This window comes from Falco biarmicus, chromosome 9, assembly GCF_023638135.1.
Source record: "Falco biarmicus isolate bFalBia1 chromosome 9, bFalBia1.pri, whole genome shotgun sequence".
Taxonomy (NCBI): Eukaryota; Metazoa; Chordata; class Aves; order Falconiformes; family Falconidae; genus Falco; species Falco biarmicus.
This window is the reverse complement of record NC_079296.1, coordinates 50,742,013-50,758,510: the sequence shown is the minus strand read 5'-3', so window position 1 is coordinate 50,758,510 and position 16,498 is coordinate 50,742,013. Positions and strand designations below refer to the sequence as shown.

The window sequence follows — 16,498 nt, the reverse complement described above, 5'->3', positions numbered from 1 at the left end:
GTATAAAAGCTTGCAGCTAGTTTAGTTCTTTAGCTGTATTCGGTTCTTGTGCTAAAAAAAAATCTTGGTACTTATCATTCCAAACTGAGTTTCCCATATAACATATTGTCATGAGAAAAATTGAAGTTAAGCATTTTTTTTCTTCCTGCCTCTTCTCTAGTGAACTTAAAGGTTGATCTGGGTGGTTTCAAACACTGATACAATACACCCAGTCCATTAATGTGATTTTTAGGCTTAAAGTCTTTTTACAGTAGTTTTTGTCTTTAGGAAACATGGCTGAATATAACTGAAACAAACTATGTGGCAGCTACGCAGGTTAGAAACCATTTCCATAAAAGATCATAAAAATTGTACAGTAGTTTTCAGAAAGAGCAAGAGTGAACAGTTTATTGCTGTTTAGAGCTTGTGAAGCAAACGTTCTATTTAACTTCTCCTGAGTGTTTTATAATTACAAACTTGTAGAAAAATAATGTGTGTCTCCGTTCCCTCTGCAAAGCTAGCTGGACACTCTCTTTGCTTTGTGCTTAACTAAATATTTGTCTTGGAAGAAAAGAATTTCACAACACACAAAAGATAAACTGTTCGAAAAGGTGCAAAAAAATACTGAAATATTTACAGTGTTTTGGTGTTTTTTTTCCCATTTTTTTTTTAATTGCCTTCCAGAAATCTACTTGAACTAATACAGAAAACTGTGTGAGTAGCCTGGGGAATGCCAAGGAGCACGTTCCAATCAATTCAAAAGCTGGTTAACAGCAGGCATTTGCAAACTTTTAGGTCTCACTAACCTAGTTTCCTCTGGATTTTTTTTTTTTTTTTAATTTTTCTAGTGAGAGAACACTTGAAAAATCAATAGCCTTTGTGGTTATTTTTAACTTTCTGTAGGTTACCTTGGCAGCCATACATTTTTATAATCATCTTGAATTAGGCCTTTTATCATGTCAGTGGATGGCAGCGCTGATCTGGTGATAGGCTCTCGAGCTGGTGTGTCAGGTCCATGATAACATTGGTTTAAAGACTCAGAGTGAGTATCTGTGTCAGCCTGATTCCCTCCACTTACCTGTGCGGCCCTCGTGACTGTAGCGCTGTGGATTCATGCATTTTTTTTCTTGGAATGCCTAGAAGAGCAAAAGAGTTTAGGCGTCCAGATAATTAAGTTGTCCGCAGCCATATTGTTTCAGTTCTGATTGTTGCATCGCTGTTTACATTGTCCTTCCTGATTTTTGACTGATTTCTCTATGTAAATCCATATAATATCAAAAAATCTTCACTGTGAGACTGGCAAATCTCCATTATTTTGACAGTAAGTTTCTTCTGGGCAAGCAAAGCCACAGTGACGCTTGTCACTCCATAAAAGAATTGAAACTGTAATTCAGAAATGTACGTGTTGTCCCATCAGTGATTATTTCTATTTCATCAGTCTGATTTTTGTACTGAAAACTACATCAAACATGCATTTGAATTCTAAATCCCCTCTCTCCTTATGTACTACGTTTTGGAGGCTCTTGCTCTTCACCTTTAGGTCTGTGGATATCTCTGAAGCTGTTTTGTTAGCATTCTGATATTTTTGTAAGTCGCTTTGAAAATGCCAAATAGAGCCCTGGAATAAGTCTTTGATCCCTCTGCTAACTTAGCTCCAGTATATTGTCCACTTCAAGGGCAGCAGGATAGCTTGGCACAGTCTTTCCTTGTCAACATGATACATTTTTTCCCATTTTACTGATTTATACAGCAAGGAACAGAATTTTGTTCATTTTCCTGCTTTCTGTTTTCCTAGATATTTTTTTTTATTGTGTGTGGGGTTTTTTTTTGTTTTTTTGGAGTGTGTGTGTGTGTGTCATTTAAAAGCTTCTTCTAGACTTACTGAAAGTTAGAAATTTTTTTTATTGTTTATTTTTTACTTTTTTTCACTCCACAGTTTTATGGCTAATATTGATTCCAGTCTGTCCCAGGAACTGCGTTAGGATTTTTGTGCATTGGGCTCCCATATTTTAATTGAAATAATCTTCTCTAGCCAAAACAAAGTGTGCTGATGACTACAGACCAAGTTCCAACAATAAACTGCCTTAGAAACAGTTATTGTTGATGAGTAAGTTAATGTTTGAGAGCAAAATCCTATTTATTCAGAACCTGTAAGAAGTGCCAACATCTTGAAAATAACAGAGTGTGAAAGGGGGACATCGCTCCTTCCTTTGGTGGTGGCAGGGTGTCCTACACACCTGTGCAGGGTTTACATGAAGCCAAGAGGAGCTGGATAAAAAAGGAAAAGTTTGACCTGGAAAGGAGCTTCTAGAGAAGAAAAACCTGATTCTAGCTCTTTGTTTCCCTGCGTACTTAATAACCTAAAAGATTGCACTGCTTGAGGAGGAATAACTCTTTATGAAGTGAATATATAGGGAAGATGCCAGGAACCCTCCAGAAAGATTGTGGTCTTTTTGTGGCTCGTTTCTTTAGTGAGTGCACTAAGGTTTGTTTGGCCACAAATTATTCATTGTGTTGGCCTTGGAAACGGGAGGGAAGGGAGGATGAACTTGCTTGGTACGCATGAAGGTGATACACTGGAACTGTAGGTTGTGTGGCTGTATGGAAACTCGTAACACTATTTTTTATTTTATTATCAGTCTAGCTCCAAAACCAAAACAACCAACACCACAGGTTTATTTTAATCCCATTCACAGATTTGATTTAAAAACCAAACCAAACCCCAATCCCATATCCGTTCCCTACCCTGTCCTTTCTTAAATGAAAAGGGCAAATGTTCAGTTTTCTTTGATGGGGAATGGCAAATATGAGCAAACTCTAACACTGTCAAAGGGAAAGTTACAAATGAATGCCTTTCCGTGATGTCTTTGCACTGAACATCTTGGATTTTACGATCACCAATGGTGACAGCTCAGAGCTGTTTTTTTTCCGGAGAAGGCTATGACGTCGTTGTGTGACGTCCCTGCGTGATGTCAGTAGCCCTTGCTTTCTGAGTCACTGGGTGAAACCCATTCTGGTTTAGCATCCAGAGCATGTGAGTGTCTTCCCCCACTTGTAAACTCAAGCACGTAGCTTTGGGTTGAACCAAACCTTCCCTTTATTTTTCTGCCTTTCCCCTGCCCCCCTTTGATTTAAATCTCAGTAATGTCTTCCTCTCTCAGTTTTGTTAATTACGTTTAAACTTATTTCCTGTGGTTCTGTTGGCTCTTTCTGGCAGTTGTAATTAGTTTGCACCAAAGAAAGAATGTTCTGTATTTCATATATATTACATAATTTTTAAAAGACTAAAGTTTATGTAATTCAGTCTGAAATTAAAATTAGAAAAGCATGACTTTGTGAAAGGAATTTTAATTGTGCTTGTGTGACAGATTGAGTTATTTTACATGCAGCACCAGCTTTTGACTGTATTTCTATCATGGTTTATTGAATAATTTTTGAATTGTGTTCATAGTAATATTGCAGTAATAATGAGTTCATTAATTTAGAAATTGAATCTTGCTTTTTCCTACAGTTTAAATAAATGTATAGTCTAGGTGTATTCCTGGGTTATGATGAAAGTGGTGTGGATTTTGGGAGTGGGAGGGGAGAATAAGGATTGAGAAAATAACAGCAGGGGTCAGTGGATCTGAAATATTTATAAAATTCTCCAGCTGTCTGTGTCAACTAAATTCTTTCTTAAAAAAAACACAAACAAAAAACCCCCAAAAAGAAACCCGAAACAAGAGACCCGCAACAGAAAATGTTTGGACTTTGGGGTAATTGTTTCTTAAGTGACCTCTAGAGAAGATTCACAGTCTTCTGAATTTTTCTAGGAGCTGATTAAGAAGTCTAAGCTAAGAAATTTAGCAAGTATCAACAGGTGAAACAGTATGTAACCAGACTTGCAATGTTGTTTTCCCTGTAACATTGTGATACAAGTTCAAGTGCACGTAAGAATTATTTTCTAGCCAGCTGGATAGGTAGTTGTAACAGTATATCCTCCCTAGCAGGCAGAAGTTATGCGGAGGTACACTGAAAAATTTCCCCCTTGCCCTCAAAGCCAAGGGATTGTACAGCAGGGCCTGGAGAATTGGTAAAATTATTTGAAAAGTGGTGTTGGCTCAGTTTTCTCACCCATAGGGTTTAACTTGCGCTATAAAGCTAAAGTTACAGATTAAGAACTATTGGGGGTCTTCTGACAAGAAAATTAATAACACATGGTTGTTTTTTTTTTTTTTCTGAAACCTGCACGTTCTAAAATCACTGGCTGTGAGGACTGATGCACTCGCAGTGTAGGAATTTGTAACTGTTCTTCTTTTATGGAGATATAACTCAATAATTCAAATTTTGTATTACTTTTTTTTTTTTTTCCCCCTCTTTAGATAGTATCTGTTTTGGTTTTCTGTTTCTTTAAAAAATCTTGTTCTCTCTCCCTATCCTCCATATAAAAAAAAATATCCTAGGATTTAATTAAGATATTGCAGTCATTTGTTTTTCCAAATTCTGAGTAATTTAGAGTGTTAGTGACTAGATTTGAAGTGGTTAATTGTAGGGAATGCACAATCTCCTGCCTTCACCAGCATCTTGTAGAAAAGAAATTCAGTTTCTTCCCTAAAGCCTGTGCCCAGAGGTTTATCATTGCTCCCTCGATCAGCCACTGCTCTGTGTCTGGGGGGGGAACAGCCTGAAATGGGACTCCTGCCAAGCCTTGATTCTTTTAGCATCAGCAGATGCACTTTCTTAGAGACACGGTGTTAGAGTAGGTTCACTTTGAGCTCCATTAAGAATGGTGCGGTTGATCTTCACAGGTCAATATATACATCTACCAGAGGCTGTGGTTTTATTTCTAAAATCTGCTTTATAGCACCTTCTGAAGAAAGGAGAAAGCTTTAATTACTTAGGCTGTATATGGAACTCCCTCCTAAGTCAACAACTTACAATATTGGCACTTTTTACTGTTACCTTACTTCCTTTCCTGCCCTTTCCTGGGATGACTGACAAGTGATCACCCCATTTTTTGTATATAGAATAATCTTCTTTAATTAATCTCAGAAATTCATATAATTCTTGACGATGAAGTCTTTACAACAATCAGGTTTTTGTAGGTATATATATTCTTTTTATCAAACTTTTAACTAAAAGTTCCTATTTACTATTGCTTGGCAGTTTGCAAGCTGCTGACTTAATACATCATCCAATTATTACAAGAGGGGGAATTAAATGGTGTAACACATACTAGGTTTTTAACAAAGGGATGTTTTGGGGTTAAATACATACCAGAACTTTGTAACATGTTTAATGTGGGATCCACCAGTAAGGAAGTATTTTTATTAAATAAGTAAATGATGGCAAATAAATAACTATTATATATTATTAGTCTTAGAATCTTGAACAAGCTCCAGATCATTAAAACCTTTCCTTTTTGGTTGATTACCTGCAGCACATCATTTTGTATCGGGTAAAGAATCTAGGTTTGAAATTACTTGCACTTTCAGGAAGCTGATTTTTTTATTTTTTCTTTCTTCCTCCTCTTTAGACTTAAAATGGGCTTGCTTATAGTTTTGAAACTATATAACTTAACCAATTTATATTAAGAGATCTGGGGGCCCTAACCCCTCCTTGCTTTGGTGGTGGGGTGGGTCCCAGTGGAACGGTGGGAAAAGACTCCCTGTCGCAGGCAGTCATGGGGAAGGGTAATGTGTAATTAAGAATCAAGGACACCAGAAACAAACCTGTATTACAAGGTGGTAATTCTCTCACATCACGTTTTAAAAAAACCTTCTTCTATTTTAGAGAAAGGAAGTACTTTGGATAGTTTATTATTATACCTATTTGTTCTTCTAAATGAAATAGAACATGGGAGTTTGTTTATGGATATTTTATTTTAACTCTTAAATCTGATGGTGTTTTTCAGATAGATGGTTTTGAAAGAGTGTATTTGACTGTGAATGTATCCTGATATACTGCTAATATTTTTCTTTTTCTGCTTTGCATATTTGAACTGTCGTCTTGGGCACGTGTTTCTGATTAATCTGCCTCGGTGCAGTTCACACGATTCCTCTGTGATTCACCTCTGGAGGTATGTATTCGTTCTAGGTGCAAGTTTTGAAATGAGTGTATTCTTTCCTTTCCACTGCCTGTACAGACAGCAAACCTTTATGGTATAGGTGGGTGTCGCAGTATTGGTATCAACACTGACTGGTAAGGCGTATGGCACTGTGTTTGCAAAGGAGTCTGCGGATTCCTTTTGCTGGATAACGTGCTACCACTGAATTTTATATCACTGCATTAAGAGACAGTAGCAGAAAGTGCTGTCTCTCTTCTGTTCTTGATTTGTTTCTATGAAATAAAATAATGCATTACTAGACACCTTGCTAAGCTTGTACTTGACTACAACCTGAGTTATTTTGGAGCGATGCGGTTGCTTCATTTCAAGTAAGCAAAATGCTGTGGATTTTTGCACCATCTTTCTTGTTACTCTTAAAGAGTTAAGCACTGCGTGACTGTAATGAAATTGTCAGGTTATAGTAATTACGCTGGTAATTTGATATGTCGCAGTTTGAATGAATCCATGTGTGGGGAGTTTGTTGCTTTTCTCTGTTGAGTCCACTGGCCTTTACATTCCTGAAAGCTGAAGAGTAATAGAGCTCATTAGACTTTATAGGAAAAGGGCTTTTATCACCTCGTCAACTCAGGCAGCAGACTGCCATTATATTCTTAATTTTGTATGGCTATGTAGATGTTGATGCACACTTCCCTGCCAGGTTTATACCAGTATTGTTTCTTACAGACACTTTTTATTGACATTTCGAAACTTGAATTGAATTTTGTGTGGCACCACTACAGATGTCTTCAATTAGATGAAGTTAAATAAAAGGGGTTGTATATCAGAGGCCAAGGGATTCTTGAAATTCTTTATTCCAAAACAGTTGCCACAAGCAAATCTAGTAGTGTGTAGTCTGTTTACTCTTTTGAATAAAAATAATCTAAAATAAAATTTAAAATTTACATGATTTCAGTTTGTAATTTTTTGAATTTTTAATGTTTTTATTAGCTGCAAATAGTGTGAACACCCGAACTCTTCCTGTCTTTATTTCCTCATTTTGTTATTCTGTTTGGTTTCTGTTTTGGCTATGGGCTCTGGCACAAAAAATGAATAGTTTTTTAAAAAAAGAGATACAGTGTATAGTAGCAGAAAACTAGGCAATTTTCTAGCAGTAAACAGGATAATGTAGAAAGAACCACTTGGGTTGTTTTGTTTTTTTATTCATCCTTTCATCTTAGAAGCTACATTTAAACCTTTGCCATTTTACCACTTCACATATGGAAATCCCGCCGTGTTTGGAGAGGTATGGTTAGAAGGGTTCAGTAGAGGAGAAGGGCACGCAAGATACAGCCACATACCCAAACCCCAGCGTAGCCTGGTACCCTGTTGTTGCCAAGGGGAGAGTGTTTATGGAAGGAGGGCACAGGGGATACCCGGACTGCTCAGGGGGGCTCCTAGTTTTTGGTGCTCAATGAGTTAGGGCGGTGTTCTGTGCCTGTGATTCTATCGCTATCCCTGAAAGTCACCTCTACGTTTGTACTTCCCAGGTTGTTCCACGTTGTACAGTTGGAACAAGCCTCAGCACCCAGATGAGATGCAAAAACCCACGGCATTTTGCAGTCAGATGATGATTTTGTTTTGTTTGTTTTCAAATCTTTCTCTAATTGCTCTTTAGTCTGTTTCCATCTTGACTGATGCTAAGCATTAATTTGATGATTTTATAAAACTGCTCTCAAAAGCATGTTTTTGAGAGAATTGTTAATTTATACCTATAGTTTTGGATCTGTATATATTAATTTTCTCCTCCATGCATTTATGTCCCATGGATTTACGAACATTTGATATTTCCTCTGCCTTTTTAATCACTTAGTATTACGGGATCTTTCTGGAGTTGTTTGCACTCAGCTCTTGGTTAATCACCCTGAATACTCTCAAATCATCAGCTTAGTTTGCTGCAACATTGTTTGTTTTTCAGTGATTCACCTGCTGGTATAGACATAATAGACCCAGCACAACTGAAAATATGCTGCTTGCCATTTGTTTCCTATTATCCATATCGAGATGCTTTTGAATTCTAAAGAATTGAGAGACGTTTGCGAATCTAGCTCTCTGCTCTTTGAAAAGCACATCATCTTCTGCTCTGCATTATTTGTTACATGTTAATTTTTAGGAGATCTAATGTTACCATTACAGACATTAGGAGACAAATGTTACCATTACAGGTCTGTAATTCCCAGGATCACCTCCTGTAGAATGTTGTATTTTAGTCACATTCGATGAGCTGCTAAGGACTAAATCAAAACTCATTTGATTTAGAGAACTTGGGACGTTGCTTGTTTTTTTCTTATAGTGGTGTTGACATCACCATGGTGTTTACATGGGGATAGTCAGAGCCTCTCGCTACTGAAGTCCCTTGTACCTTCAAGCTTCACTAATCTTTTTAGCATTTTAAGCTTGCTATCACTGTCCTGATTAAATAGTTGACAGTATAGCTCGAATACTCTACTTTTCTAATAAGGTACCAAAGTTATCTCTGTAGATTCTGTCTTTACACTTTGATGCAGCGAGTTGGTTTGTTCTATTTTGATACGGAATCACAGAATTGTGCAGTTTGTAAAGGACCTCCTGAGATCACCTGGTCTAACCCCCCGGCTTGAGCAGGTTGTCCAGGCTGATGGGTTTTGAATACCTCCAAGGATGGAGACTCCACAGGCTCTCTGGCCAGCCTGTGCCGTTGTTTGACCACCTTCTCAGTTAAAATCAGTTTCCTTCTGTTCAGATTGAATTTCGTGTGTTTTAATTTGTACACGTTGCCTCTTGTCATGTCAGTGGTAACTACTGAGAAGAATATGGCTCCCTTATCTTCATTCCCTCCCATCGGGTATTCCTACATGTTGATAAAAGCTCCCTATGTCATCTGTTCTTGAGGCTGAAGAGTCCCAGCTTTCTCAGGCTCATGTTATACAGCAGATGCTCGAGCCTCTTAATCATCTTTCTGGCCCTTATGGCTTTGCCCCAGTAAGTTGGTATTCTTCTTGTACTGGGGAGCCCAGCACTGGTCCCAGTGCTGCTGCTGCAGCCTCACCGGTGCTGAGCAGCAAGGAGAGTCGCTGGCCGTCCCCGTCCCGTCCCCTGGCAGTGCTCTGCCTCGCAGCCCACCTGCTGTCGGCCTTTTGCAGGGCGAGGGTGCATTGCTGGCTTTTTGACTGAAAACATGCGGTGCTACCTCGCTGCTGACAGAGCCTCTATTTGCAGGCTGCTTTCACAGCATCTTCTCTAATCTCTAATGAAAGGAGGACGTAGTACTGAAAAGGAAATATGTTGCTAACCAAGAGATAGAAATCTACCATATGGTCGGGGGAGTGTGTGTGTGCGCACCTTTGGGAAAGGAACTGCTGGAATTAATCACTTCACTTATTCGGCAAATAATTTCCACTGGAGTGTAGAAGTCAAGGGAGTCAAGGATTTCCTGGCTTCCCCCCCCCCCCCCCCCCCCCGTTTTGTTTTTTTTTTCTTTGTGTAAGGGGTAGCATGGATTTCACATCTTTCTCCTCCCTCCATCCACAGCACATGGAAAAATTCAAAATAGGAAATTCCAGAGAAAAATAATCATGCAGTTAGTATGGTCAGGATCCGTGTTTGATGAGTATGCAGTGCCTTCTGCAGTTGCACACTGGTCTGGCATGTGGGTTAACAAGTGCAATTTCCACAATACTACTACTACTACTAAAGTAGTAAAACATCTCTTAAAAGTCAAGAGAAAGACCAATGTGCTTGGAAGAAAATTGAGCACTTTCATCATCACTGAAGTTCAATTATAAGAGCTATTACGTTGAGGTGTACTAATTGGGGCAATATGTAATACCAGTTGCTATTAAATATTTAGATTTTAATAATGCATTATAAAATACGAGCAATCAGATGTGTTAATTGAATCATTAATTAGCAGAATATGAAGAGAGGTAGAATTAACATGTGATGGAATCTATTGTATTTTTCTCTGCACTGTAGTTAAACATTGGAGAGAATATTTGTTTTAATTTTTGTCCTGGGTTTAGTTCTTATTTTTTTGAGTGTTTCAATATCAGATTACAATAACTCATTATATTGAAGTTTGAGTATAAGTTGTTAATTTTAAATAAATTGGGTTGTTTCCAGGGCTAAAGTACAATTTTGGGTAGATAAGGTAAGCCCTTTCTGGTGGGGCTTGCCCACCTGATGTCACTGGTGTATTTGACATCACCTTTGACAGACATGGTCCCAGGTGGATATGTCAGGAGTGTGAAATGTATAACCTGCTTCGGGAAAAGGTTTCATACTCTAGACCTGTTTCATGTCAAATTGCCTGGATGCTGAATGAGAAATCAAGTTAAAGCCGCCAAGTATTCATTGAGAAATTGGAGAAAACATAATACTTAAAGCATTACAAAGGATTACATTGTATGAAAACTTCTGAAGGAGAAAAATGTTACTCTTTTTAAAAAATGTTATTTGCTTAATGTAATGGAGATCCCTGAACATTTTGTCTGAAATCAGTGCTGTGCTTATTACGTTTGTTACAGAACATAGCCTCTTTTATGTTCGTGACATTTCGTTGTAATTGCATTAGTGAAATAACTGTAGTTTATACTTTACTAGCAGTTCTTAACTGATGCTAATACTTCAGGTTGCAGTGGTCTGGTGACCGAAGCCATGCTTTGTGGTTTGGAGGGTTGGGGTCACACAGAGACGTGGCATTCATTTAAATTCAGAATACTTTCCTTTGAGTGAAAATCTTTTCCATGTTGGCTTAGACTATCTTTTTTTAGCATTCATTAAATTCTGTATGATGAGTTTTTGACAAGGAAAAAAAGTCTGTTTTAACCGAAACTTATTTAGGCAAGTCTGTGTTGTATTACCAACCACATTTCCCCTTGGCTTGGAGGAGATGTTTCTTTTTTTTCTGTCACTGCCTGCACCCTGATGGCTGAGAAGAGAACTTAACCTGGGCTGAGAAATCCTTAGAGAAAATCTCGTACTTGACTGTGACCCAGCTTAAAAGTTTTACTGCTGACCATGTGATTTCATTTGGCTCTACCGAAAAGTTGAGGATATTGTATGAAACCATGACTGCTGAATAAGTAGGCTTTATCTGAACGAGAAGAAACCCAGTTTAATGTGCTGGTATTCGAGTGTAATATCCTCGTATGCTGCAGACTGAGCTCTCAAATGTTTGATCATTTCAGTTTTACAGTATCTGTAGCTCCATATCCAGTTTTATGCTATATAGCTATATAAAAATGCAGGCATTTTATTATATTGGCCTTTATTTTGGGACTTATTGGTTGGGTAAGTCACTTGAAATGATTTTTTTGTTCACGTGATTGATTTCTTTTGACACATGTGGTACCAATTAGAATAACTTCTACTGCCCATCATCTCTTCAGTCTGCGCTACTGTATCAAAATACGTGATTAAACCCACCTTCTGTTGTTGTAATGCAAAACAGTTGGTAATAGTAGGCAATATTGTCAGATTTATTGAGTGAGAAGCAGCTTTCTGAAGATCTGCCAGTGCAGTGAAAAACATGACTAGATGGATAATTAAGTTGAGCACAGTGGAATTCAGGATTAAAGTAAACTTGACGTGGGAGAAAATGGCATGCCAAAGTTGGTTGCGTAATACAGTTTAAATTAGGAGATCATTTTCTTCTTAATATGAAGCATCAGTTTCTGGCTCTAGGTGCTTTACCCTGTCCAGAGACATTCTTCGCTGCAGATCCAAAACCACAGCGCGCAGCAAGAGCGAGTTCCTCAGTGTTTGCGCAGGAGATACTCTGATGTGGGCTGACAAAGAAGCTCCACAGGTTTTGTTGCAACACAGGAGTTTCAGATTCTTAGATAAAATGTACTTTTATAAAGAGTAAACCTCACATAAAGAATAAGCTGTTCTGTTCTTTTTGTAAATGCCTTTCTCAAGCAGCTTTGACGGCCCCTCTGAGAAGCTGGGTTTCTGTGGCCAAAGTGCTTCCAGTACTTGGGGGCATGGGGGGGTAGAAACAGTTGGGTCCTTGCTGTGACTGCAGGTGCTGGGGGCGCTCAGCAATCAGCCAGCTTTGGGAAGCACCAGCACAGGGAAACGTCTGCGTTTCACCTTTCTGCCTTTGGGCTTTGTCTCCTGTTGAAGAGTAATAAGTCAAATTCAAGAGTACCTGCAGAATTTGTGTCTAATAATGCATTAATAACTTGCTGGATCACATTGTTTTATCATGGCAGTACTATAAATGCTGGTGTCAGAGGCTATTTGCAGATTCGTGTTTGGGATGCATGATACGTATAGTTTACCAATCACAAGCACAGCAAAGGCCACAAATGTTACAGTGAACTAACATTGTTTTCCCTGCTTCTCAAATTCCTTTTTCTAAACATGGGTAGAAGTGATTTTTCACAGTATTTACTTTAGTGTTAAAATTCTTTCTAACATTGTTTTTGTACTGAAAGTCTACCCGTCAGACAATTACATCCCTCTTGTTTTTGCTTAGGCAGAGGATGCACCCAACGGACCAGACTGTGGCTATGGTTCCTTCCACCAGCAGTACTGGCTGGATGGGAAGATAATTGCTGTCGGTGTAATTGATATACTGCCCTACTGCGTGTCATCCGTCTATCTGTACTATGATCCAGACTATTCTTTCTTATCTTTGGGAGTCTACTCTGCATTACGGTAAGATGACATTTTTGTTATCTGGTTAGACATAATAATAAGAATTGATACTTGTTCCTAAACTTGGGCTTTTAGTTCCAGTCTGAACATATACTGGTAACACTATCTCTCTAGCAAAGTATTTGTGGTGGGGTTTTTTTTCTTTCTTTCTCTACAGTTGGTTGCATTCACATACATTTTTAACTGTCATCGTTGAATAGGGCTATATCTTTCTAGTTAGCTAAATACTTTTAGAGATTAAAAAAACACTCAGGAATGAAATACCTATATTTTATTGCCCCTGAAAATAATTTAGTATTGCTTGGTTTCAGCAGGAAAAGCCCCTTTTTTGTTTGAATAGAAATAATTTTTCCTTTGACCTTTTTCTTAGCCCAGTCACCAAAAGAAATTAATCACTTTTATAGTTTTATGCACACTGAAATCGTAAATAGTAGAGTGCCTAAAACCTGTTGTCCTCTGAATTAGTAGTCTCCTGCTGTACCAGCACCAAGTATATTTTTCAGGTATGTTAATCTCATTATCTTTGTCTTTAGAGAGCCTGATGGAGAGAGTGATCCTATGAATTTTAAAGCCTTAAATTAACTATCAGCCTAGTCTTGCAAAAGAGTAGGAATAGTGGGTAAAGATTTTTACGGTGAGTAAGACTTGTATGCTAAATTGTGAGTTACTGTTTTTCTTATAAGCAATCTTATGATTCCATTATTATTATAAGGAAAAAACCTAAACGAGTGGAAATATTTGTGCACATCAGGGTTTCTTTCTTCCCTTTTTTGCTTCTCTGTTTACATGAAGTAAGCTGGTCACAGACATGTGGTTTTCCAGGGGAGGTTCTCATGAAGCAACTAGCTTTGAACTGCGTGCCAGACATGTCTGTTTTCGGGTTTCCCTGGGTCTGAGAAGTTCTAGCAAAAGGCTTTACCTATCGAGGTTTGCACTACACTTTCAGGTGTGAAAGAAGCGCTGCGGTGGTGAGATCCAGCTTTCTTCTTTCTCCGAGGCATCACCTGTTCTATGGGTGGAGCTTCTTAGCTGTTTAGTGTTACCCACCAGGATGGGAACATATGATATGACTTCTGAAATAGGTGAAGCTTAAACCTTATTTTTAGGCAACCTCTCCCTATCACAGTTACTTTATATACTTTTGTGATAAGTAATAAGCAGTATGCAGTTTAATCTCAGAAGTCTAATCACTCATAGTTTGTTTAGATTTTGATTAGGGTCTTTCGATTTCCTAAGAATCTTTTTTTTTTATTTTTATTTTCCGTTTGGGTGTATTCTTCTCTTTGTAGTGGTGAATTTTGTGATTCCTGAATTATCTTTACGTAAGTTGTTCAAATGCGTATGTCAAGATTGTTTTCCCACAAAGCTCATTGTTAGGTTTCTGACATCAGTCTAATGGTTTATTGCTGCTGTAACAAGGTGCTGCAATCATCCTTTCCGTCTCTGCTACATGCTGGGTTTCTAGCAACCCCAGATTTAGCCAGTTTAATTGACTGAGCAGAAGACTGTTTGCTTTAGCAACCTGGTTAGTGAGCTGAGTTGGCTCAGTGAAGAGCCTGTTAATACCAGAGCTGGTTCAAGAGTTGTGACGGAGCCACAATGTGCAGCTGAGAATGGGCAGGGAGTGGAGACCAGCACCTCCTCCCACTCCGGTACGCTTGTAGGTCGGTTAAGTCCTGAAGTGCAATTTCCTCAAGTATGTCACCTTCAGTAAGAGCTGATAACATTGTTTTCCTGTTGGCTCTCCCCACCTTGTTCTAGAACGGTTCTTTATGAAGGACAAACTGTAAAATCAGAGAAGAGTTGAGGTCAGAAGGGACTTCTGAATGTTGTCTGGTCCAGTTCCAGTGCAAATTGGGCTAACTTCAAAGCTGTCCTGAGCATTAATGTAGATGTTGCTGTAGCATTTCCAGTGGCTGATGTCTAAAAGAGTCTGAATTGTCATTTTTCTGAGGCAGTCTGTAGCACTGGTGATTTTATGAAAGTAATCAGAATTAACAAATGTAGAAAAAAATGTTGGAACTCCTATGATTTAGATTTAATCTTTTTGTCTGTTATGGTCTGGATTTTTAAAAGTTGTTTTGTTACACGTGCTAGGTACTTTAAACTGATTTTTTTTTTTTCCTCGAACAAGGTGAGCATGTAACATAAAATACTGTCCTGCTAAAAGTTGTGTTTTAGTATTTGTATGTATCACATTACTTTATGTAAGAGTAGACTGACCTAATCCATGCTTATGAATTCTTGAAATGATTTTACATTTTCTACATAATAAATTAAAAACTTTGTCGGCGCAACATGCGTGCGTGGCTCAACTAGTGAAAAGGCAGCTTATAAATTCTGCAGCATTTAAGGCAATAAAAATGAGTTCCCAACAGTCTTAGAGGGAGCCAACCTTCTTGTTCTTTAAAAAAGGGGGAAAAAAATTGAGAGTTAGGGAGGATTTAGGAAGTTGCAAAGGAATCTGATACCTTCAAAGCTGTTGCCAATTTTACTCTGAGGAGGTTAAACTGCACTGCAGTGCTGTCACTTCCACTTCATGCTACTTTGAGATTTTTTTGCTGAGGAGTTGTAGAAAGGGTAGGATTTGAAGATCATTTGAAATATATAGGCTTGTAAGTGAAGAATGAGGGGAGGAGAAGCTACTTGTGTAATACTCCCCCAAAAAATCATCAGGAAATACTGAGAGAATCTTATTTGCAGGAAAAAGTTAAACCTACCCCCTACTATCTGAAATGATGAATAGTAGACAAGTGTAGTATTCATAATCTCTATGTAGTAGTAGGACAAATACTTGAACTTCTTTTGGAATTGGGTTATGTGGCACTGAAATACTCGGTCTGAATTGTGGATTGATGAAATGGATATATGTCTTCCTCACTAGCTGACTTAATTACTTTTGCCAGCAGCCATTATACCTCTTCAGATACGTACCATAACCGAAAATTTAACAAAAAGGAAATCACAAGTCTGTAGTCCCTTTTCTGTAGGAAAGATTTAGGCAGAAAGAATGCAGGTGGATGCTTGTTATGCCGTACAGTGACACCTCATTGCTGCTCCTGGTGTAAAATGATGGCGTTGGAGGATTCTCTTGTGTTGGATTACAGCACATGCTCCTGAAAAGCGGAACGAGAAGGATGGTTTGGCATACCCCCGGTAAAACTTTGCCTGGGGTGGGGTTGGCCTAAAAGAGAAATGCAAGGTAGAGCAAGAACTTGAGTTCAGGGTCTTTACCTAGGGCACGTCACCAGAGATTGTAGTATCAGCGATGACCCTGGCAGCAGTTCTAAGCAAGCTGGCTTTGCCATCATGTGTGCTAATTTGCTTGCCTGAAGCTCTGTTGCCCGTGGTAAGACTTGCTGCTGCAGCTCAGTTTTTACCTCATTACGTTACGATGTATTTACTTTACTTTCTGTTCACTTTGAGTCTTTTACTTTATTAGATCAGATAGTATAGTCCAATTGGAAAGAGTGTTTAAGAGATACTGAAATGCAAAGTTAATGTTTTTTTCCCTGTCATGTTCCAACTTTTTGAATTGCAGAAAGGTAGCTGTTTAATTAGGTCCAGGAAAATGTGCATCAAGGTCGTTTACCTTCATGCCATGTCTTAAAGTTTATGTATATGAAGTGCATGTTTGTATATTTTTGAGAGAACATAATCGTGCTTCTGGAATATGTTGCATTTACCTGGATTTTCAGATCTTGACTAACTTATTTCTAGACATTCTCCTCTTTTTGTGTGTATATATATAGATACAGAGTTATCATGAACTTGGTTTCAGCAAACTGCGTG

General features: G+C 38.3%; 1 protein-coding gene across 7 annotated transcripts in view; it reads left to right on the top strand.

Moving 5' to 3' along the window:
- The window catches only part of ATE1 (arginyltransferase 1), an 86,943-nt gene that overhangs the window by 18,653 nt on the left and 51,792 nt on the right, over positions 1–16,498 (top strand). For all 7 annotated transcript variants that reach the window (XM_056351204.1, XM_056351206.1, XM_056351203.1 and 4 more), the window contains 2 exons: positions 6,005–6,037; positions 12,525–12,706. In XM_056351204.1, the coding sequence (XP_056207179.1) occupies positions 6,005–6,037; positions 12,525–12,706 (215 nt within the window). The remainder of the gene's footprint in view (positions 1–6,004; positions 6,038–12,524; positions 12,707–16,498) is intronic.